We start from the raw sequence: 25,835 nt of genomic DNA, 5'->3' as shown, positions 1-25,835 counted from the left end.
ACAAGACAAAAAATGAAAATCAAACAGATTTTGTAATCCATTTAATTAATGGATAAATGTAGAAACAAATATCGCAAAAATTATATTTAATGTCATTAAAAAAACAAAACCACAAAAATCTCTTAAAACTGAAAATGGTGTGGATGGAAAATAAATATTTCCCAAATTTATCACAAGGAACGTTATAAAGTCTTGACAAAAAAAAAAAAAAAACTATTATAACCGAAAATGACTGAAAAAGTTAAATCTTTCCTTAATCGTTTGATGTCTTTGAATGTGAAAATCTGGCAAAATGTTCCTTCGTCTTGAAAAAGTCTAGTGATGAGTTTCTCAGAAAAAAAACGCGTAATGTTATTCTAGGCTTTCTATTTCCCAAGAACTGCAGACACCACGACTCTCAGAACGCCTACACCGAATGACACATATCAAAGCAATCCTAAATCCGGTACGGAAACTTCCTTCAAAAGAACTTCTATCTTCAATCGGATGAATATAAGCTCGACATAAGACAAGAGTAAAAGACTAAAAAAGAAGAAAAAAAGATTTATAGCTGTTCTTATTTTATTTACTTAATGTTTTGTTTTTTTTACTTTAAAACTTTAATTATTTGAATACCTTTGCCTTCATCACGAACACACACTGAAGACAAAAGTGTTTGGCCTAAGATTACAGTGTAATATCTGTTCTGATACTATGCTTCACCACGAACACACACTGAAGACAAAAGTGTTTGGCCTAAGATCACAGTGTAATATCTGTTCTGATACTATGCTTCACCTTTTCTATGGAGAAAAAGTCCTTCATGACCAAGACAATTTTAATTTTTTTTTATCTAGAGTGTCCATTTTGGGGGAGTTGGATATTCCCCACATTAAAAACTGACCTTGAGTCTAACTCTGCCCTCGTGAGGAGGCAAGTAAATAGGACCAAAAAATAATTTCTTTTTCATTTCCCTAAGGCATCACCACTTATCAAGATTGCAAACATGAACTTGGTTGCATGTTTTTGTGTTGCACACGAACAGCAAACGTTGATTGGAGCACTTAAAGGATTGTGCTGATGGGACTTAATTTCGGTTTGGTCAGACAAAAATCTCATTTTTCCAAGTTTACTATGCAATCTAGAAAAAAAGAGAATCGCTTCAACTTCAAAAAAATTTAAAAAAGAAAAATCTTTGTTAATTGTTTTTAAACTGGAGTTGTTTTTTTTGTTTTGTTTTGAAGATTTTGTTCATAAGAATCCGTTGATATGGGATCTGAAAACGATCATGATTGTAATATGCAAAGAAGCGGTCCTGCGGCAATCTGTTTTTTTTTTTTTACAAGGTGATCACCACTTATTAAGGCCCGGAAGCCACTCAGGGATAAGGGTTATTGCATGTACAGTACGTTAGTGTGGCGATTTAATAAAAATGTCTACTTAAGGGGGCGGTTCATCAGGAATTTGTTTACATTGGACTTGAAGACATCCAGGTTGTAGTCAGGTGGGAAGCAGGCAGATGGAACAGAGTTCCACAGGCGTGCACTTAGGAAGATTTTGTAAAGTATCTGTTAGTGGAAATTACACCCAACATTAGACACACAGAGGAAGAAAAGGATTTTTTTTTTATTGTGACAAAAAAAAACAAAACAAAGAAAACGATTTCTTGCTGTGAATGTCTTACAAATATTAAAGTTTAATCAAACATCTTTACGAAGGAAAAAAAAATTGTTGATGCTTGTCAAAATAATTTTTAACAAACATGCATCACTCTAAACTTCATGTTTGTTGAATACTCTCATTGCCATTGATTATGACAGGCCATTTACATAGTTTCATAAGCATCTAAATTCACTTTCATTTAAAGATTAATTGCTAGTGGTTGTGAAGAAAAACACTAGCCTGCAAAGCCAAGGTTGGCTTTGTTGACAGAGTCCAGATCTTCCGATCAGCAGTAATTATCACTTTGTGTCTTTTTTGCATAAACACGAAACACTAGTGTCTGTAGGTATAAAAATTGATTATATTTATTGAAATATATATATATATATATATATATATATATATATATATATATATATATAAAAATAATATATCTCACAAGTATACTTGTAACCTGTCACCCTGTTGTTTCCTCTGACTATTCTCTTTTTAAATAAACTTTTTTACAAACCGACATTGGCATTCATGTAGTTTAGTATTCAGAGCCAATCAACAATCTGGTTCGATAACGATACACATATATAAGGGTTCACACACCTATCGGAAATAGACATTTTTCAACCAATTTTTCTTAAAAAAAGAGAAAAAACAATTTGCATGAATATGAATCAGCTTCTCATTTGCTTGTCCATGTTTTTATTTTATTGTTTTTATTCTAACTTGCATGTAATGAAAATCTATAAAACTCAAACTTTTTTCACAGTTAGTGTTAGATTTAGAAAGTAATAGACAATGGAGAAAAGATATTAAAAAATATATTTGTGAGAAATCATAAGTAACTCAATAAATCTCAGGCAAGAGACCCTTTAAAAAAAAATCCATATTTGAGGCCAGTCAGATTATTAGTTTATAAATTACAATTATTTAAGTGAAACTACTTGTTGCAAATTTTTAAAGCAATTTAAATATCTACATTTCGTGTGTAGATAAAATATTTCTTTCCGATGACAAAAAATACTGTTTAAATATGATTTGATGAGTATTGGTTAAGAGGTGTTATTGGTTAATCAGCTTAAATGCGGTGTACAAATGCAAATGATGCTGAATGCTCATATTGGTCAAATTTGACAATTGTTTGGGAAAACAAAAAAAGTCACCAATGCTGTTTTGTTGAATAGTAAACTGAATGAGATAGCAGAGAATTTGAAGGTAATATATACACAATTTTGCAATGAAATGATGACAATAATGGCAAAACTACTTTGATTGCATTTCAAATTGATTCTGGAACCATCCTATATTTCATGTTTATGACTATTTGCAGACCTCAAAAGAATGCTCGAGAGAAAGAGATTCAGCGCCAATAAAAAAGTGACATAAAAAATTGAAACGTTTCTTGAGACTAAACATAAATCGTTTTACAAAACAAAACATCAAATTATTAAAGAGTTAGAATTGGTAAATCATTTTATAAGACAATGTTGATGAATAAAGTTGAATTTTATCTTTGTTGCTTTATTACGAGCGTGTTCCAAAAGTAATGCCTCCTATTTTTTATTCTGCCCAAATGGATCAAAGGGAATTGTAAATAGCATTGTTAAAATGATTGAACATGCATTTATGACCTGAAAGTTTCATCTCTCTGTTGCAGATATTGACAGTGTGAGACTATAAGAAAGCAACCCTTGTCATGGATATACATTAGAAGAGATGCGTCATTGAATTCCTGGCAAAAGTGCATCAAGAATAGTGGCGACTATGTAGAAAAATAAATTCTCAAGCACAAAAGCTTGTTTAAATGGTATGACTTCTGTCTTTGTAGATCTTCAACTTTTATTTTAGTTAAAAAATAGAATTCATTACTTTTGGAATACACACACACACATAAAATATAAAAATAATTTTTATTAAAAAAAAAATGTGGTTGAATAAAAAATTAAATATGACAAAACAATGAGACACAAAAGAAAAAAAAAACGAAGGCTGAAAACTAATTTGTTTTGAAAAGTGAATCTTTTTTCTTTTTTCAACTGTTACATTTGAGCCAATGAAATATTTTCTTTAAATTGGTTGCCGCCTGCCTTGCATGAGGGGGAAGAGACTTTTACAGAGAAAGAAAGGTAAAAGCAAAAACCTTTCTTCTTCTTCATCCAATTATCAAAAAAAAAAAAAAAAAAAAAAACTGCAAGACAAGAGTAACATTTGATACCCCCCCACCACTGCCCCAACTCCCCACCACAGTATGACCTTCTCTCCCTCTCGCTTGTTCCAATCATTTTAGTCATAAAAGAATTCAAGGCGAAGAATTAACGTTTTTTCTTCTGTTAATCGTTACCAGACGATGGCATCTCTTGGCCCAAAGCAACCAACTGAAAAAACAACAAAAGAAAACAGAATAAACATGTTTTTATGGAAGTCGCTCGAGACAAGGCATAAAGCCACTTGATGTAATGAGCTAAAAGAACAAAAAATGATTAAATTGCATAATAATACAAAAGGGAGAGAAAAATAGAATCACTTCAAAACAAGTATTTTAAATGATCATGATCATGATAAATTCAGAGACAAAAAGAATTGAACGTAAAGTTGAATGATAAGCACGGCAGTGACAGACGCACTCATCCACGAAAATACCTCAACGGACACGCACTTCCATGTGACACTTGAGAATACGCTGACATTTAGCGAGTGCTGATAAAGGAGCCTCTCAACGAGTTACACCTGCATTCGGCTTCCTGTACTATCAGCTGAGAAAGTGACGACCAGAAAAGCACTATGACCTCGACCAAGGATACTAAACTACCTTCATTATTTGTCAGTCATCAGATAAACTACACCTGAAAGAGACACCATCACCATCGTTAAATTCTCTAAACTTCAAATAGGCTAACCAAAAGTCAGCCCTTCAAGATCTCAATAAGAAAAGAAGTTACAAAGTCGACTGACGTAAAAAGCCTAATCTCTAAAAATGCTGCGGATATAATTCAATTCTAATAACATGCACAAATATATTTATCTATTATTTATTGCGAAAATGAACCTTGGGCTTCGGTAGCTTTGTAACTTCCACTTTCCTTATTTTGTCCTTTTGTTCTCGCATTCCATGAACGATTTTTCTGACAAAAGGACAAGAATTACTGGGTTTTTTTTTTTAAATCAGAATCTTTATGCCTTGTCTGGAGCAATTTCCATTAAAAAAAAAAAAAAAAAAAAAAAAACAATGCAAAGAAAATATTGCTACCATACTTAAAAATATATCCATTCTATGAACACAGACCCAAAATATTACTAGTGTATGTCCTAAGTGAATATTAAGAGAATGGGTGACTCTCCGTTTTTAGTATTGTCAACTAATTTATATACAAGTGTCTGTACACACCACAAACACATATGTAAATTAAATAGTAAACTAATAAAATAATAAACCTTTTTACTTCTATAAAAGAATAATAAAGAATAATACTTATTATTATTATTTTTATTATTTTTATTATTATTATAAAATAATAATAAAGCCTTATAATTAACAAGTCATGCATTTTCCTCTTCACGAGAGGAAATCGAAAACTTCAAGATTCCACTCCAAAGTGACATCAGAAAGCAAAACCCACTGTCAGGATGCTGGGTTCACTGCTGAAGCTCAGGAGATCATCAACAATAAAACTAGAGAGAAAGGTGGTGGTGCATGAGGACATCCGCTACGTTTCATGCAAAATGAGGAAAAGACAATTTACGTCAACGACGATGCAAGTGACTGAAGCATGCTAAGAAGCTGATCAACAAGTTGAAACACAGACCAGAACCAGACATACTCTGGTTCTTCCCAGACAAGAAAATCTTCTGCCAAGACCAGAAGATCAACTCCTAGAACAACAGATGGCTCACTGCCTCATCCAAAGACATGTTCAGGGTCATGATGACAAAGTCTCCAGCATCTTTTATGTCGTCAGCATCAAAGATGACGTTTTACCACTCCACTTCTTTCCTGAAGATCTCACGTTGAACTCTAACAGAAGCATTTGTGTTTTGAGTGACCTAGTAAAACTCCGGATCAACTGTGCAGCTGCAAATTGCACTGCACATTTTACAACAATACTCAACACTGTCACACCAACTGGAAGACTACAAACCTTTTATTAATAATAAAGTTGTAGCAATGTACATTATAGGGCTAAATAACATGGTACCACAATAACAAATGAAAATTTGCTAATCAGAATTCAAGTTTGTCAGCTTAAATGCTATTTAGGTCCAACTTTTAAAATATTACAAATTTTTTTTTATTTTAGATCAAACTGTGAGCAGCAGCCTACCTTCTTCTGTTTCCAATCTAAACCCATTTCCCTCACCCTACTTACTTTTATCCCCCCCCTTTTTTACCTTTTCCTTAATGCGATTATCATTTGACCAGACCAATAATACTCCCGGTATCTATGATACTTTAAAATAAAAATGACATCGGTTGAGTTTTACTTTCATCTCCAGACTTTGAAAAAGAACTTCTGTACTGTAATAGAATACACACGTGCATATATTACACACACCAGCAGGGAGACCTGACGTTGCCCAGGATTGAATGATGATCTACGAAATCGCCCATTTTTCAATCAAATCGATTGATTGCCTGTTCCAGTTGGAGACTCATTGCGGACATCAGGAAGAAGCTCACATGCAGCTCTTGCAGTTACTTAATCCATAATACATTGTAGTCTACATTGCACTGTAGAGAACCTAATGTTGATTTCATAAAATTGTTTATGCATAATGGCTTGAACTAAAGTTTAAAATGTAAAAGTCAGGTATCATGGTTCAATTGTGCTCTAAACAGAAACATTCATTTCATATGCGCCCCTATCATATTAAAGGACCTACTGTTGATTTTACATGTCGAGCCGTTCGGTCTGTGTGGTAATAAAATTTCTCAAATAAACTTTTGATGTTAGACTGTGTAAGGTGTTAACTTTGGTCAAAATCGCCCATTCTTTCTTTCATCGGATTATTTCTATTATCGATATTTATTGAAGACATTTTGATACAAAACCTATCTAAGAACATTGCCAGGAACATAAAGTACCTTCATGTGAAATTTCATATGAATCGACCCAGCCATTTTCGAGTCCATAGGGAACGAACTTACACAAAGTTCCTTTTTAATTTATATATATATATATATATATATATATATATATATATATATATATATATATATATATATAAAATACACATCAGATGCTTGAAAGCAAAATTACAACGCAATATTATGAAAATAAACAAATATTTTACTTGTTTGAAATTTATAATTTGAATATATTTCGGAATCAAACTCCATCCTCAGTATTTTTTTTTCTTCTTTTTTGCCACGTTGTAAAGTTGGAGAAAGAAAAGTAAGTAAAAGTTCACACGTTGTCTCTCAGTGGTCGTATTTTGAAATGCTGGGAACGGTGTGCTGACTACGCAAGATTAACGTTAAAGCATTAAAATCAAAAAGTTTATGGGCAAGTATTTTAAAAATATCTGGCGTAATGCATAAACGACGAGTTTTGTCAATATTGGCCAATGGACTCATTAACACTCAGATTTTTAACCGATTTCAGATTTTAATTTTAATCAATTTTTTTTATATACTTTTAACGTCTCATCACTCGATACAATTTATTGTGTTTTTTTAATTTTCTACTTTCCATTTTCGTTCCTATTCACTTGCACCTCATCAACTCCATGAATTCCACCTGAAGATGATTCGCAGTCGAATCGAAAACGTTTGTGATAACTATGGAACTTTCATTAATATTTTCGATTTTGATAAAAAAAAAATAATTAATACAGAAAATCGAAAAAGAAAAAAAAATCATTAACCAAAGTATCTCCGTGTATTTGATAATGTCTATATATATATATATATATATATATATATATATATATATATAAATCTCTGCATTATGGAATGTTCCAGTTGCTGAGACTGAACCCTATATAACTAAGCTTACTGCAGATGTTGGTCAATTTGACATAATATTGAACTTAAATCCTCTTCTTTCTCATGTTAATTGATAGTAGTCTAGGGGTTGAATACCAGGCTACAAAGTCAAAGGTGACATTGCAACTGGCTTTTAATCTTTCAAAAAGCTGTAATTATCATTTCCTACACTGGAGATTTTGTAAGCTTGGAACACTAATGTCTGCAATAGAATAATTTGAAATATTTAAATTGGAAAACTATTGTTATCGCTTCCTTCAACAATTGGATCTCATTGAGAATTTATAAGCCATCAATCTATGCATAATGCAATGTTCCGGCTGCTGCTATTGAACACTAAATGACTAAGCTTACTGCATATGTCTGTTGCTTTGACATAATATTAGATTTAAATTCTTTTCTTTTTCATATTAATTGATAGTGGCTTAGGGGGTGAATAGTAGGCTGCAGAGTCAAAGATGATTTTACAACAGGGTTCGAATCCTTTGACTGGCAGTAATTTCCTGCACTGAAGATTACATAAGCATGACACACTAGTCTTTAGGTAAAAATATTTAAAATAAAAAATAATATTGTGTGTGTGTATATATATATATATAAGATTTTTTTATGAATTGAAATTACCATAATTTTTGCTTATTAAAGTAATCAATTTATTTTTAAATTTAAACGTTTTTTTTTTTTACTTGGGAGTCACCACTTATCAACGCCCAAAGTCAACTCGAGGATAAGTGTCAATGAATGTAAGTTGGTAGTGTAGTAATCGTTAATGGTGTAAATTGGGTAGAATTTGATTATTTATGAGGACGGTTCAACAAGAATTTGTTTACATTGGAGTTGAAAGATACCATGTTGTATTCAACCAGGAAGCAGGACAGCGGAATAGTGTTCCACAGGTGGGAAGTTCTGGGAAAGAAGTTTTGCTCATGGAATTTGCGTTTACATTTAGGCACAGATAGAGAGTGGGGGAAATCATATATAGTGGTTGTAGCTAATCGAGTGTTTTTTTTTTTGTAAAAGTTTGGTGAGAGGGAACGTTTATGGGAAAATTGCATATTCTATATTTTAAATAATATCCATATTTCGGTTATTTAAAAAAAAATGTAGATTTTTAAGCAATTTATTTTACATGAACTTCTTGGGAAAATGGCATGATTATAATCGAAAAAAAATGTGTGCGCAAAACGCTGCGAGATGTGCAAGGTTGTTTGAAAAAAAAGTCTGAAATCATAAATGGAGGTGCAGCTGTATATTTTGGCAACGTGTAGAGCAGAACAGGAGACGCATTTAATTTACAAGTCGAGGGAATGGAGGTGCAGTTACGAGAGATTATGCATGGAATATTATTTCATGTTGAGTAGGACTGATAGCAGACAATAAATGGTTTGTGCGGGATTGAGGTCATCATAAAATGGTCTTTGATGAATACAAGGCAATTAAATTAAAAGAACAAGAAAAGAGATGAAGAGGGAAAGGAAAAGAGAAGAGAGATAAAGATATAAATAGGAAGAAATAGAGAAAAACGTCACAAAGAAAGAGAAGAGCGCTGAAGAAAGAAAGAGATAAAGGAGAGAGAGAGCGAGATAGAAAAAGAGAAACAGATAATGAGAAAGAAGGAGAAATAAAGTAAGACAAATAGAAAAGAAGAGAAAGGAGATAAAGAGAGGAAGGAGGAGATAATTTTTCTCATTTTTCATTTAACAAGTCTTCAAGAAGGAATGAACAATATCTGATATCAAGAAGTTTCAAATCATTCATTCACTATAATTTGAACCAGGTTGATCATCGCTACAATGAAAAGAATCAAATTTATTGATAAAAGCGTACCTTAACATTTGACCTATCAAATCAGTTCTAAGTCCGACCATGGCTAATATTTTCACTAAGTTTGGTGACAATTGGTCAAGCGATATGAATGCTAGGCTGTACACAAACAAGCTAAAAGCAATCTCTTTGGCAGACAAAATAAATAAACGGCAACAAATGGCAGACATAACAAATGAACTTGCTGTTTTTTTATATTCATTTCTAAATACAAAATTCTTTAGAAATATTGTGATCTGTTTCAGTTGCTTTTTCCAAAATATAAAAAAATATTTTTCACTAGTTTTTTGTATTGTTCAAAATTCTAAATTAAAACGAATATTGCAAAAAAAAAAAAAAAATTTTTAAAAGAATGTAAATTTAATTTATTTGAAAGATTTTTTTTTTTTTTTTTTTGCTTTCAATCCTTTACACGTGCGGGTATTTATAATGTCTATACCAAGAATACTCAAAATATTAAACCAAATTTCAAACTCATACAACTTCCAAAATATCGATAAGTTTATATAAGATTAGTACGCTTAAATATACTTTAATTTTCATGCAAATTGCGTATTTTTATGATACAGCCAATTCTTTATTGTACGCAATATATAGTGGTGATTTCAAAAGTTTTAAAAATATATAAACATATGACTTGGGTACCATCAGCTAGAAATGAAACCAAAACATGTAACGCTCCAGCATTGTTACCATCTGAACGAAGTTTATGTGCATCTAAAACTTAAAAAATAACGTTATTTAAGGCATAAATGTCTCGTTGCACATGCATAGAAGTAACACATTTAGTTGACTTACGCCTGCCAAGTTCCTTTTTTTTTTTCAATTTTGACCACCTAGCAGCTATTTTTACCAGCTAAAAATTAAATCAAATTTGTTCCATAAGCCCAAATTCTCTATCTAATTTCAAGTCTGTAAACTAAAAATTGACAGAGGAGTCTAGTAGAGATCGTTCTGCATACATACAGACAAGGTCACTTATGTTCTCAAATTCACTGAATCGAATATAAAAGTGATAATCAAGCAAATAAAAACTCTTTTTGATGGGAAATTAAATGCAAATTGAATGGAAGATGTTAAATTTTAAAAACTCAATTGAATGGAAGATGTTAAATTTTAAAAACTCAATTGAATGGAAGATGTTAAATTTTAAAAACTCAATTGAATGGAAGATGTTAAATTTTAAAAACTCAATTGAATGGAAGATGTTAAATTTTAAAAACTCAATTGAATGGAAATGGAATTAAATGAGATCGTCTTACTTGTTTAAGGAGTTGGTTGGCATTGACTAGATCTCCACACCCATACACAATTCGTTTGGGGTTTGTACTGGATTTGAACTGAAAAATAAAAAAGACACAAATGAAGAAAACAAAAATTATTTGTTAAACGATTTATATGTTGACATGTGTTGAACAGCTTTTAGAAATTGAATTCTAACCTTATCTCTAGCCAGGTCTTTAATTATTCTTCCTTCTCTCAAATCCATCCTTATCAATTCCTCCCATCCTCCCTCTCCCAACTGACCCTGCTTCTTTTACCCTTACTTCTTACAAAAGTAACACACAAACTTTCATAGACAGCTTTTTACAATCAAACAGCTTGTATCAAAACAATCTTATTAATCCAAACTCCTAAAAGGACACGAGTTATATTTTATATGGGTTTGATTCGTCTTATAGATTACTTGTTCGAGTTTGGCACACAAAGTCTCTTTCTACATGTTCACTTGTTACGCTGTCTGCTTCCAAAAGGGTCGTTCACACGTCTCTTTACTACAGCGTTTCTCGCCAACTCATCAGTTTGATCTCTGCTAACTTTCTATTACGCAAGCAATAAAGACCAAATCATGTGGCGTTCACTAAAGCTAAAATATTTTTTCCTTTTAACCAAATTCCACAACTACTCCGAAAATTTCTGTTTATTTACTCTAGTCTTAATTATTGTTCTTTATTGTTTTGTTAATCTATGATGACAAGGTTCCTTTATTTATACTTAAAAAAGACTTTGTCGCTTATTTTTACCTGGAAAACTTTAAAGTTGCTTATCTATGCCTGACAATTATGAGGTAGCTGATCATGCATTCTTTAAACGACAAACAAAAAAGGCGAAAAAAAAATGTATATATCACGTTGGTGAAAAGTTTTTTGTTGGTTTATAGAAGATGCATTTTTAAATCATTGTAATTTATTTTATGCATATTCTTATTACATAAACATATCACCATGATTAATTTATAACTTTTTATTTCCAATTATTAAAGCATCATTCATGATTTTCTGTATTCTTACCCATGTTGACCCGAAAACGACCTTCTTTAGTCAACAGAAAAAGATTCATCTTCCATCATGATAATGCTTGTCCTCACACAGCGCTACTGATCAAATATATATATATATATATATATATATATATATATACGTGTGTGTGTGTATACACTCCGTCAAAAATGATGGATGAGAAAAAAGTTTCAGTAACATTCGTACAAAAGATTCATTTCAAATATTATCTCAATTATTGAAGCTAACAAGGAATAAGAAAGAATAAGAAAAAAAACTGATGTTTTTAAAAATATATTAATACAGAAAAAATTTTTTAAAAAGTCAATGCCTCATTATGGAAATAGAGTAGAGTATTTTTTTCAAATTCATCTCAAATACTGAGAATTGTTTGACTATTTGCTTTCTACCTATCCCTAAACATTTGAAACGGTCTAGTCTGGCACATTCTTTTTACTCACGTGACAGGAAGGAAAGTACATTTATTCACATACAAATCTAACATTGGTTTTTATTATCGAACAAAAGATTTATATTTTATCTGATTCAATACTCCCTATCAGTATCCATCAATTCATCTGTATTCCTCCATCACAATCGACAAAGTAGGACTTTCACCTCACTCTTGCATCAGCTTAGTATTTTCAAGATAAAAATTGTAAAGAGTAAATATTGAATCAAGATTTGTTTTTAATTTTTGAAATCTGCCAGGATTTGAATTAAGCACAGCTTACAACACATGCATCAACCAAATAGTGAATCAGGTAGCAAAAAAACAAAAAAAAAACCTAATAACTTTTATCTTACCTTGGCATAATCCTGTAAGTTTTGGTATTCTATGTAATTACCTCCTCCAATTACAAAAACATATGCCTACAAAAATAAGAAATACGAAATTGAGAGATAGCAGTTTTAGATGATCAAAAATTACAAAGAGTCTTCAACCTCAAGTGTAACACGTAACCAGTAATTAAACACATGCAAATGATTTGAAAAAAAAAAAATTATGATTTGGTGACATTATGTTTGCCATTACTGATAATGATTGCAAAGCCATAAGGTATAAGATCCGATTCAGATTCTGCATCCAAAAATTCGGGCTCAAACTCAGACCGATGCCAAAAATTCGGGCTCAAACTCAGACCGATGCCAAAAATTCGGGCTCAAACTCAGACCGATGCCAAAAATTCGGGCTCAAACTCAGACCGATGCCAAAAATTCGGGCTCAAACTCAGACCGATGCCAAAAATTCGGGCTCAAACTCAGACCGATGCCAAAAATTCGGGCTCAAACTCAGACTGATGCCAAAAATTCGGGCTCAAACTCAGACCGATGCCAAAAATTCGGGCTGGAACTGATTTAAAAAATTTGGACTTGGATAGATTCCCTACATTCAGGCTCAGACTGCAAACCACAATCTAAGTTGACATGAAATATTGGTTTGTGTTTCTAAATTACTTTCTATCTATTAGTGTTCAGACGATTAATCGGAATCGGAAAAATCAGGACATTTGGGGTATCGGAATTGGCATCGAAAAAACTTGTGCCTATTTTCCGATGGCAAAAACGATTCCTTTGATTATCTTTTTTTAAAATGTTTATTTTTAAATGACCAGTAAAACTAAAATCTACAGATAAGCAAACCCCCTCCCCCCCTCACGTGTTTTTTCTTTTTACATTTGAGAAAATATCTGCCTATTTAACATGTGTTTTTACTGTAATCGAGAGAAAATAAAAACTTTATAGTTAAATAATTAAAGATTTATAAAGAATTGGAATCGGTACTTGTATCAGAATCGGGAATTTAGTATGGAATCAGAAAAATATTGAAATTGTCCCATTACTATTATGTACATATGCTCCATTTTTTCATATGGACATAACACAACTCTCATTTGCATCAGTGACCTTTAATTGCCAACAAACTGGTTCAGTTATTCTAATTACGTTTCTAGAGTTTATTTACAAAGGTCTTTCTCATGTTTTTTTTTTTAGTGATTTTTCATTTTTCACCTACTTTTAAATTTCCGTTTTTACTGCGATTTTACTTCTTTTTTTTTTAAGCCCATGAATACAAATGCAATATTGTTAAATATGGAGTAATTATAATATTCAACCGTGTGTGTGTGTGGGGTGTTTTTTAGAGGTGATAAAATTTAAATTGATAATTCTATTTTCTTTAATTTCAGAGTGGGCAACTATTAGTCATTTTGAGTTCAGATTGGTTTGGCAATTCATCGTGTGGTTTCAGCAGGACAGAAGCACATGCCATACGATGCCCAATATGATCAATTTGATGAACAAATGATTTCACAAAATGGACCTTGTTCGTGCAATTTAACCCAATTAGATTTTTTTCTTTTGGGGATATGAAAAGGCTAATGTTTATGCTGATAAACCAGACACAAGAGACCGCTTAGAAGACAACATTCAGTGCATTATTGCCGAAATATAGCCTAATTTAATGCGTAGAGTTGTGAAAATTGGGACTCTCGATTATGCCATATACACGCAAGTCACAGAGGTCATATGCCCTAAATTTTATTTAAAATTAAAAAAAAAAAAAAAATGCCAAAAATTATCTTTGAAATAAACCACATATTTGTATGATTATAAAAAACTTTCAGTGATTTATTTTAATTTAAAGTGCACCACCTCTTAAAAAAAACAAAAAACTATATATATATATATATATATATATACACACACACACACACACACACACTAGAAAGACAGGTAATTTTTTTACACTACTTTTACGCCCCCTCATCAAAATTAAAATATGATCCTAGACACCTTGTATGCAGAATCCTTATTCTAATTTTCATCAAAGTCCATTATAAATCAACTTCAAAGCAAATCTGAAATTACAAACGTAAAAGTTTACTTAGAGTATTTTAAAAGATTTTAATTAACTTACGTATGTTAAATAAAAACCCTATAAAATATTCTAAGGAAACTGAAATTAAAGGAATATTTATTAATTGATGTCTTTATCAATTGTTAAAGCTTCACAACATAATTTGTTGAAGGCATATTTCATGCATCGGGTTAAAATATTACACAAATGTTGTCTAGTAAATAATTCCACAAATAAGTCTCGGAACATACGACATGCATAGCATAATTTGAATGTAAAATACTATTGAGATGACACCTGAGGCAATCCTTGTCCTTTGTTTTTAATAAAATATGCATATATAATATATATAATATATAAATATATATAATATATAAATATATATAATATATATAATATATAAAACAGCGAAAATTAAATTATCCATTTCCATAAAGAAATTGGTTTTAATCATAATTTTAACCTTGTACTACATGATTATGTTTTTTGCTTTCTTTAATTTATTCATAAGGAATGGTCAAAAGTTTATTCGGTATATTAAACTACGAGGGGGGGGGTCGTAAAAAAATTATGACAGCGGGGTGAGGGTGGAGTGGGGCCAAAAAAAAAAAAAAGGTGACGACATGGGTGAGGGGCGGCCAATGTTGCTTGGTCAGAGGAAAAAAAAATATTGTGCCAATGGGTGGAGGTGACGGTCGGGGGTTGCCCAGTTGTATATAAAAAAAAAAAAAAACGGGACTTGGGTGAAATCAGCCAGAAGCGAAACCAAAAGCAAAATTTTGTAAGCAAAAAAAAAAAAGGAAAAAAGACACGTGCCAGGTGCGAACTCGCAAAGACTTAGTGAGCAGCCTATCCATCAGATTAAGATTTTAACGACGCTATCACATTGTAAATTTATCTATTTAAGAAGAACGTTAGAAACTCACATTTGCACATGCATGTTTAAGATTCAGCGTCATAGCAAAGATTTTTATATGACCCTCCCTTCAAATAAAACATTTCTACATGAAATAATCGACCATTTTTTCTAATTTTTAATATTATTTGTCCGAGAGATTGCTCTTTCTTACAATACCATGTCCAGGTCACAACCATACGGATGACGAAAGCTTTAGCGAACATACGAACACACACAGACGTTTTCCCTTTGTATAATAGACTAGCATGGATACCCGGCGTTGACCGGGTGGACATGAAGTTTGGTTTAGACACAGCTACTATACTAAGGATATTAAGCAACTCCCAGAAAAAAAAAACGAAATCGCCCAAAACAAGAAGAAGTAGGTGACAACTTTTCCTCCAAATATTTCGACAGCTCACGCGCTGGAACCCTCTTCAAAAAAAATAAATGATTCCAAATAACTTTTCTTTCAATCTGAAATTTGTCAGCTTCTTTTTGTTATGTTTTTTGCATTGGTTTTAGTGTCCCAAATGGTTTTAGTGTACCAAATGGTCGTATGAAATAATAAATTAAAGTTTTAAACTTAAAAAAATGAAAATGAAAGTTTTTTTTTGTTTGTCTTTTTTAATTAAAGAATCGTAATTGAATTGAAACTTTTGTTCCTTTTAAATAAAAATTGAATCCCAATTGATTTAATCCGTTGATAAAAAAAATTGAAATAAGGAAATTGTTTTTGTTTTAATATAATTAGCCGGTAAAAAAAAAAATTCCCAGTAAATAGTACAAATTACAAAAAAAACTTTTTAAATGCAAAAAAGAAAGAAAAAGAAAACGTCCACCAGTAGGCGTGCGTAAACCTCAAAACTAATGGTTATGAAAAAAACCTAATCCATCCGGCCATAATGCTGATTACGACATCAAATCGAAAATTCTTGTATTTAAACTAATTCAGAAAACAATGGCTGATGCATACACAGATGTTGAAGTTGTTTAGAAAGAGATAATTTTAGGTGAACTCCCCTTAAAATAAAACGACATTTTTACACAAAATAATCAAGCATTTTTTTCTAATTTTTGGATATTATTTGTCCGAAAGATTGCTCTTTCTAACGATGCCACGTTCGTATGTGTACGATGAGCATGAGAAAAGTTGTTAGTGGACATGCAAACACACAAACAACTTTCCTTATAAAACAGACTGCCAGGGATACCCGGCATTGCCCGGGTCAACATGAAGATTGGACACACCTGCTATATTAAGGATACTGAGCACGTTTTCATTATTATATGTCAACTCCATTGTGAACAACATCGACCCCCCCACAACAATTTAAAAAATTTAAGATATGGTAATCCTACTTAAAAACGGATGAAAACATGAAAATGTAATCCCCCCCCCAAAAAAAAAAAGTATGTGACAAAGGGATTCGAAGAGAAGCTATTCTCTGGATATTGAGCACTTTTTGATGACTATATACTAGCGGGTGGGTGCCCAGCGTTGCCCGTGTGCTGGACCCCCCCACACACACACAATTTTTTTTTTTAAATAAATAAATCAAAACAACTTTTCTTTTAATCAAAATAGCAGGGAGTGCTCGTGTGCAACCAAAAAAAAAAAAAAATGAGCTGCAGTGGTCGGGCTGTAACATGAAATGCGAAAGAGGAGAAGGCAAAATCTTACAGGCAAAGCTTTTGCGCATGCATCCAACGTCATAACATTGCGAAATAAGTGTTTTAAACATAGTTTTAGTTTAGTACGTGTGCGTGGAAAAAAAAGAGACATAAAAAACAAACTCCCCTTCAAAAAAGTGGTCCAATTGACCGCCGTAGAAGAATTATTTTTCTAATTTTCACATATGCATCCAGGAGATTGCCCTTTGAGATACCAGTTTCAACCTGGTCCGATGTAGATGACAAAAGTTTTTAGCAAACACACACACACTAACACAGACATCTATCCTTTATTTAATAGACTAGAATTGATACCCAATGTTGCCTGGGTCGACATGAAGTTCTGTTTGAAAACAGCTGCTATACTAAGGATATTGAGCAGTTTTTCATTGTTATATGTGAACTCCATTGTTAACCCCACATCAATTTCAAAAAGAAAAGAACGGATAAAAACAAGAATCGTTCATAAAAAATAATTATCTGACAACTTCGCCACCAGATATTTTGGCAGAAGGGATACGAAGAGAGGAAACTATTCTCCATATATTGAGCACTTTTCGTTGCCTGTGCGTCCCCCCCCCCCCCAAAAAAAAAAAATAAAATAAATGAATCAAAACATTTTTTTAAATTAAACCAGTAGGGAGTGCCCATGTGCGACCGAAAAAAGAAAAAAAAAATGAGCTGCGTTGGCCAGGCTCAAAGTGAAACATGAAAGAAAGGAAGAAAGCAAAAACGGACAAACTATTTTGTTCACACGACCACGAGTGATTATGATGTCACAATGTTGCAAAATAATCTTTTCAAGCATAGTTTTAGTTTGATACGTGTAACTTGCAAAAAGAATGACGCGAAAATGTATCCCTCCTTTCAAAAAGTGGACCAGTTGATTACCACAGAATTAATCTTTTTTTTAATTTTCATTTGGGGCATTGCTCTTCCAGGTGCTGTTGTGATAACAAAAGTTTTTAACAAACACACAATCTTGAGAACTTTTAGTTCTTTGTTCAGATGGGTTTTCTCTTGTTTATTTTCAATAAAAGTCATTTTCACTCATCGAAAAATGGGTTCTTTTATTATTGTAGTGCATTTTAGTTACTATTCGTTACTATATAAAAATATTTTTTCACTAATTTATTTCTGTACTGTGTTCAGAATTCTAAATTGAAATGAATAAAAAAAAATTTTTTTACAATGATTTCATTTGAAATTAAAATTTCAATTCATAAAATTAACAATGTCTAATCAACGAAATATTGCATCCCTGTTAGAAGTATTTTAATGAAAGATGGTTCGACGAACGGCAGGAGAGAGGGGTGCACAGACATTTTTAAATTAAGATGTTACACCCATTATTTATTTCACTTTTATTTAATTTTATATGGTCCCGAGCAACGCCGGATAGCCCTGATTCTATGTTTACACATCCATCTCCAACATTGCTTTTGGCAAATCATACAACCTATCACTGACTTTGTTAAAAAAAAAAATTAACTTTTTTTTTTGAAAATCAAATCATTAAATTTTGTTTATACTTACTTCTTGGAATGGCGACTTGTTTCTAGTCACGGCAGATCTACAAATAAAAAAAAAAGAAAAGAAAATTACAACAATGTATAATAAGACCATTGAAATATCAAATTAGACATCAGTGTCATGATATGTCCACGACAATCCATCCAACAATGGCTTTGTTGTTGTCGACTAAGGGTAAGGTTTTGGTCAGTTTTATGAAGTCCACCTTCTCAGGTTTTACCTTCTCTCTTTAAAGGGGGGTTTGTTTATTACTAATCGCCTGAGGCATCTCTACCAGTGAATGCCAACAGGGTCGCACAGGTATTTTTGTAGGCCCAGGTGGGTTTTTCTAATGCGCTGTTTTTTCAAAACTTCACCTGATCTTGTGTCCAACCTCTTGTAGATGAGGAAAGCAAACATCAACACTTTCTTGCAAATCTAAACATGGATTCCATGAACAAAGCTTCTTTCCTAGAACTGCCTGTCTGTGGAACTGTTCCACTGGTCTGCTTTCTAGCTGACTACAATATGGTCATCTTCAAGTCCAATGTAAACAAGTTCTTGTTGAACTGTCCCTTTAAATAATCAAATTATACCAAATTCCCATTATTATTGATTACTATTTTTCCTGATGACTACTGCACCTCCATTAAGACTTATCCTTGAGTGGACTTTGGGCTTTGATAATGTAGACAATAAAAAAAATAGATAAAAATTGGCTAGTTATAAGCAAAGTTTGATTTGTCAGCTTAAATGCTATTTGAGTCAGATTTTGAAAATCCGACAAGATAACTGTATATGTTAGCTTTTAATATTTTTCATTTAAACAATTTTAAAAAAAATATTTTAATGTAGTTTACTTTTTAACAAAATTTAAAACAAATTATTTTTAACTATTGTTTCAACCGCCATGTTTTCGCAATGCAGGTTTATTTTTCATGTCGAAATGAAATTGCGCAAAAAATTTATTCTTGTAAAGTGTTTTACTAAGATGCTTACAGAAGCATAATTAAAATTTTTAAAATGTAAAAGTTTAAAAATATAAAGTGATTCTTTTACATAAAAAAGAATCGCTGTATTAAAAGTACGGAGATTACATTCTACTCAACCGTTTAAAGTATGAGGAAAGCAGCAAATACAGGGTTTGATTATCAATTAGGGAAGGGCAGACCTAAGTGGAATTACATCCTACACACCCGAAAGAAATCAGCACCAAGCATATTATTCAACATTTTGAAGGAGTGCCTAATAATGTGAGCATATCAAAGACCATTTTAACTTATATATATACTAGCTGCCTGCCCAGCGTTGCCCGCTACGTTTAAATATGATATTTTAATTCATGCAGATTGCGTATGTATTATTATATAATTAATCCTATATTGATTATTATATATTACGAGCAATAATTTGCCTGGTGGACTAATTTTCAAAAAAATAAAACAACAAAAAATAATAATGATAACGTCTTTCATCAAATTTCATCTGTGTTTGTTTACAATATCACATCAGCTGATATTCGGGCTTGACGATGAATGCCCTGGAAAAGTTACTTCTGATTAATGTTTAGTTTTAAAATATGCAAACGAAAAAAAATGATTTGCAGCGATTTTAAATGGTACCTCTTCTTTTATCGTAAATTTAACTTATTAATAAGGAAAAATTGCAATAAAATGGTGAGGTACACCTGGACTTGAACTGAGAATCATTTAATCTGTAGTTGAATGCTCTACTACTAAGCTATATCTCCAGGTTATAAGAAATCTGTTTTTTGTTTTTTTTAAGAAGAAATGATTTGCTGAAATTTTATTGTTTCCCTTGGCCGGTTTAATGTAAAATATTCCCCTACAAAAAAAATTATTCTTTTTTATCTATAAGAGAGAAAAGCTATTTTTAAATCAGATTTTTTTTTATTTTCGAAACTTATCAGATGAATTTCTGTACAAAACATATCTAAGAACACTGCCAGACATATAAATTGGCTTTGTGTGAAATTTGCAAAAGCTGTTTCGGAACTCACACACAAAGTGAATTTTATATAATAGTAGATGTCTGTGTACACATGCACACACACATATGTATTTTTACAAGGAGTCACCACTTATCAAAGCTTGAAGGCCACTCAAGGATAAGGATTAATCAATGTAAAGTGGTCACTAAGACAACATAGTTGTGATTCGTAGTGGTGGAAATTAAGTAGAATTAAATTATTGAAGAAGAACTTGTTTACATTGACTTGAAGACAACCATGTTGTAGTGAGCTAAAAAGCATGCCTGCAATACAGAGTTTCACCAGCGGGCAATTCTAGGAAAGAAGCTTTGTTTGTGGAATTTGCATTTAGATTTCAGCATAGAGTGAAATTGTTGAGAGTTGTTATAGAGGAACATCTTAGGATGAGTTAAATTTACTGAACAAAACAATTTCACACCACTTATCAAAATTAAGATATAATGCTACTAAACCTTACGTCTAGAATCCTTATCCTAATTTTGATCAAAATATATTACATGATTTTTTTTATTCTAGAAAGTGTCTAAAATTTAAACTTAAGGAATCTTATGAAATTGAGAAAATCCTGTTGCATTAGCATCTATGAATCAAATTTAATGTAAATCTGAAATATTTAAATTTTGAAATGAAAGGTTGTGTTCATATTATACCACCTAAAAACATTTTACATCCTAAGAACTCTTAAAAAAAAAAAAATAATAATAATAATGATCTGATATTGTGATAATTTCAGAAAATTCAGAATTTTTTAATGAATTTTTATGAAGGGATTCCACCACCTTAGATTCTTTTCATAAAACTAAATATAGTCCACGCTTGGACATTTATGCCTATCAACTTTTTTTTTTTTTTTCAAAATTCATAATTATCAATTAATTAATTTAGGAGTGAATCGTGTAGATACAAATATCTAAACATATCTAACTCATACGTTTATAGATAGATATGAACTTTTTAGTCGTGAGAAAACATTTTGTAGGATTTTCTCTAATGATGAACATATCAAAGACCCTTTTAATTAATTAAATATGTGTGTGTATATATATATATATATATATATATATATATATATATATATATATATATATATATATATCTCACACACAGGAATATTGTAAAATTTGCTGAACTCTTACTTTTAAATGAATATATTCCAGTTAGTGAAAGAACTCTAAAACTAACATAATTATATGCTTAATCTGTTTATCCAATTCTTTTCTAAAGATTATTTAACTTTGAAGCTAATCCATTAGTAGAAGTAGCAAAGACCGCCCACTAAGAAGAAAAGTATCATTTCATATTTGCACTAAAATATGAGAAAGTCGACGTCTGCTATTTTTAGAAGGGCAGTCAGTCATTATCATCTCAGGAGAGAGAGAGAAAATGTGGAAACTGTCCTTCTGAATTTACAGACTACAACTAGAAATATATGAATCCTGAATTTGTTAGAATTTTCTTTTCGGGCCTACACTGAATAAGATCCAAACGAATGCTAACCATGACATTTTGTGATCAGATGAGTATCCAACACTGCCATAGTGTTATAGCCTCTCACCATCTTTGTGGCTCAAATCCTCAGTGTTTTCCTTGTTGACCCATCACCCAACCTCACAATTTAAAGAGTCTCGTCCACTCAATGATTTAACCGAGAAATACGTTGAGATATTGATTTAGACATTTTTCAAGGGTAACCCTGCAACTTGATGCTCCTCACACCCAATAACAAAACTTGAACACATCATGCCACAACCGTGGTCTGTTCCAGTGAATATTAAATTATTCATATAACCAATAATTTTCTTTTTTATTTTGTCTTTCAAAAACTTAAAATATACACAATACTAATCATGTCAAACTAAATCCTCCTTCTCTTACAAACAAAAAAATAGTCTTTACATTTGCACAATGGTTGGTAGAATAAAGCATCAACAGATTTACATTTATCGAACACTATTTACTAATTTACTTATCATTCTAAATTCTGAACAAATTCAATTTTTCAAAAATTCAAACACAGTGGACGCTTTTGGTTCTCACATAGATTGCACCGATACATTTCAAATGAATTTATTACTTCATTCTAATATGAAATTGAACTTCAAAGAAATTCATTGCAGCAGGTAATATTTTTCTGTTGTGGCCAGCCATTCATCTCTCACCTCGTTGTGTGATAATAGTAGTTGATCAAGTCCTATGTTACCATAACAACTGGGTTGCGTTTGCCAAACCACACAATATTTTTGCTAGACTCATTTTTTAAACTGTAACATTTTCTTATACATCAATTTGATCAAGTGAGAATAAATAAAAATGTATTTTTGAACATTGCAATATATATTCCAAACCTTGATTGGTCGATACAAAATTTTATATATATTCCAAACCTTGATTGGTCGATACAAAGTTTTATATATATTCCAAACCTTGATTGGTCGATACAAATTTTTATATATATTCCAAACCTTGATTGGTCGATACAAAGTTTTATATATATTCCAAACCTTGATTGGTCGATACAAATTTTTATATATATTCCAAACCTTGATTGGTCGATACAAATTTTTATATATATTCCAAACCTTGATTGGTCGATACAAATTTTTATATATATTCCAAACCTTGATTGGTCGATACAAATTTTTATATATATTCCAAACCTTGATTGGTCGATACAAATTTTTATATATATTCCAAACCTTGATTGGTCGATACAAATTTTTATATATATTCCAAACCTTGATTGGTCGATACAAATTTTTATATATATTCCAAACCTTGATTGGTCGATACAAATTTTTATATATATTCCAAACCTTGATTGGTCGATACAAATTTTTATATATATTCCAAACCTTGATTGGTCGATACAAATTTTTATATATATTCCAAACCTTGATTGGTCGATACAAATTTTTATATATATTCCAAACCTTGATTGGTCGATACAAAGTTTTATATATATTCTAAGCCCTTGATTTGTCAAGACAAATTTTTATTTTAATTATTCATTCCTGAGCCGTTTTTTTTTTTTTGCATGCAACATTTGCTTGTTTTTTCTTTTTCCATTTATTCAAGAATTTTCTATGAGAAGCTATATTACTGCTTAATGTTTGTCCTTTTTAGACAAATAAACTAACCAGTTTTATTTATGCTTTTTTTTTTACTATGCCTAATATACATTTCGTCATTAATAAATATGCATAATATACATTTCGTCATTAATAAATATGCATAATATACATTTCGTCATTAATAAATATGCATAATATACATTTCGTCATTAATAAATATGCATAATATACATTTCGTCATTAATAAATATGCATAATATACATTTCGTCATTAATAAATATGCCTAATATACATTTCGTCATTAATAAATATGCATAATATACATTTCGTCATTAATAAATATGCATAATATACATTTCTTCATTAATAAATATGCATAATATACATTTCGTCATTAATAAATATGCCTAATATACATTTCTTCATTAATAAATATGCATAATATACATTTCGTCATTAATAAATATGCATAATATACATTTCTTCATTAATAAATATGCATAATATACATTTCTTCATTAATAAATATGCATAATATACATTTCTTCATTAATAAATATGCATAATATACATTTCTTCATTAATAAATATGCATAATATACATTTCGTCATTAATAAATATGCATAATATACATTTCGTCATTAATAAATATGCATAATATACATTTCTTCATTAATAAATATGCCTAATATACATTTCGTCATTAATAAATATGCATAATATACATTTCGTCATTAATAAATATGCATAATATACATTTCGTCATTAATAAATATGCATAATATACATTTCGTCATTAATAAATATGCATAATATACATTTCGTCATTAATAAATATGCATAATATACATTTCTTCATTAATAAATATGCATAATATACATTTCGTCATTAATAAATATGCATAATATACATTTCTTCATTAATAAATATGCATAATATACATTTCGTCATTAATAAATATGCATAATATACATTTCGTCATTAATAAATATGCATAATATACATTTCGTCATTAATAAATATGCATAATATACATTTCGTCATTAATAAATATGCCTAATATACATTTCGTCATTAATAAATATGCATAATATACATTTCGTCATTAATAAATATGCATAATATACATTTCGTCATTAATAAATATGCATAATATACATTTCTTCATTAATAAATATGCATAATATACATTTCGTCATTAATAAATATGCATAATATACATTTCTTCATTAATAAATATGCATAATATACATTTCGTCATTAATAAATATGCCTAATATACATTTCGTCATTAATAAATATGCATAATATACATTTCGTCATTAATAAATATGCATAATATACATTTCGTCATTAATAAATATGCATAATATACATTTCGTCATTAATAAATATGCATAATATACATTTCGTCATTAATAAATATGCATAATATACATTTCTTCATTAATAAATATGCATAATATACATTTCGTCATTAATAAATATGCCTAATATACATTTCGTCATTAATAAATATGCATAATATACATTTCTTCATTAATAAATATGCATAATATACATTTCGTCATTAATAAATATGCATAATATACATTTCGTCATTAATAAATATGCATAATATACATTTCGTCATTAATAAATATGCATAATATACATTTCGTCATTAATAAATATGCATAATATACATTTCTTCATTAATAAATATGCATAATATACATTTCGTCATTAATAAATATGCATAATATACATTTCGTCATTAATAAATATGCATAATATACATTTCGTCATTAATAAATATGCATAATATACATTTCGTCATTAATAAATATGCATAATATACATTTCGTCATTAATAAATATGCATAATATACATTTCTTCATTAATAAATATGCATAATATACATTTCGTCATTAATAAATATGCCTAATATACATTTCGTCATTAATAAATATGCATAATATACATTTCGTCATTAATAAATATGCATAATATACATTTCGTCATTAATAAATATGCATAATATACATTTCTTCATTAATAAATATGCATAATATACATTTCTTCATTAATAAATATGCATAATA

The 25,835-nt window shown here is 30.5% G+C and overlaps 1 protein-coding gene across 1 annotated transcript in view; it reads right to left on the bottom strand.

The window, feature by feature from the left end:
* Window positions 1-3,635: 3,635 nt before the first annotated feature.
* LOC145294134 (sec1 family domain-containing protein 1-like) overlaps window positions 3,636-25,835 on the bottom strand; it is a 215,424-nt gene continuing 193,224 nt past the window's right edge. Inside the window, exons 21-24 of the mRNA XM_080141240.1 lie at window positions 18,690-18,726; window positions 12,529-12,594; window positions 10,705-10,782; window positions 3,636-4,010 (exon numbers count right to left, since the gene is read on the bottom strand). Of these exons, the coding sequence (XP_079997366.1) occupies window positions 3,966-4,010; window positions 10,705-10,782; window positions 12,529-12,594; window positions 18,690-18,726 (226 nt within the window). The 3' untranslated portion in view covers window positions 3,636-3,965. The remainder of the gene's footprint in view (window positions 4,011-10,704; window positions 10,783-12,528; window positions 12,595-18,689; window positions 18,727-25,835) is intronic.

This window comes from Euprymna scolopes, chromosome 15, assembly GCF_053919585.1.
Source record: "Euprymna scolopes isolate OS-2025 chromosome 15, ASM5391958v1, whole genome shotgun sequence".
Taxonomy (NCBI): domain Eukaryota; kingdom Metazoa; phylum Mollusca; class Cephalopoda; order Sepiida; family Sepiolidae; genus Euprymna; species Euprymna scolopes.
This window is presented reverse-complemented; position numbering and strand designations above follow the sequence as displayed.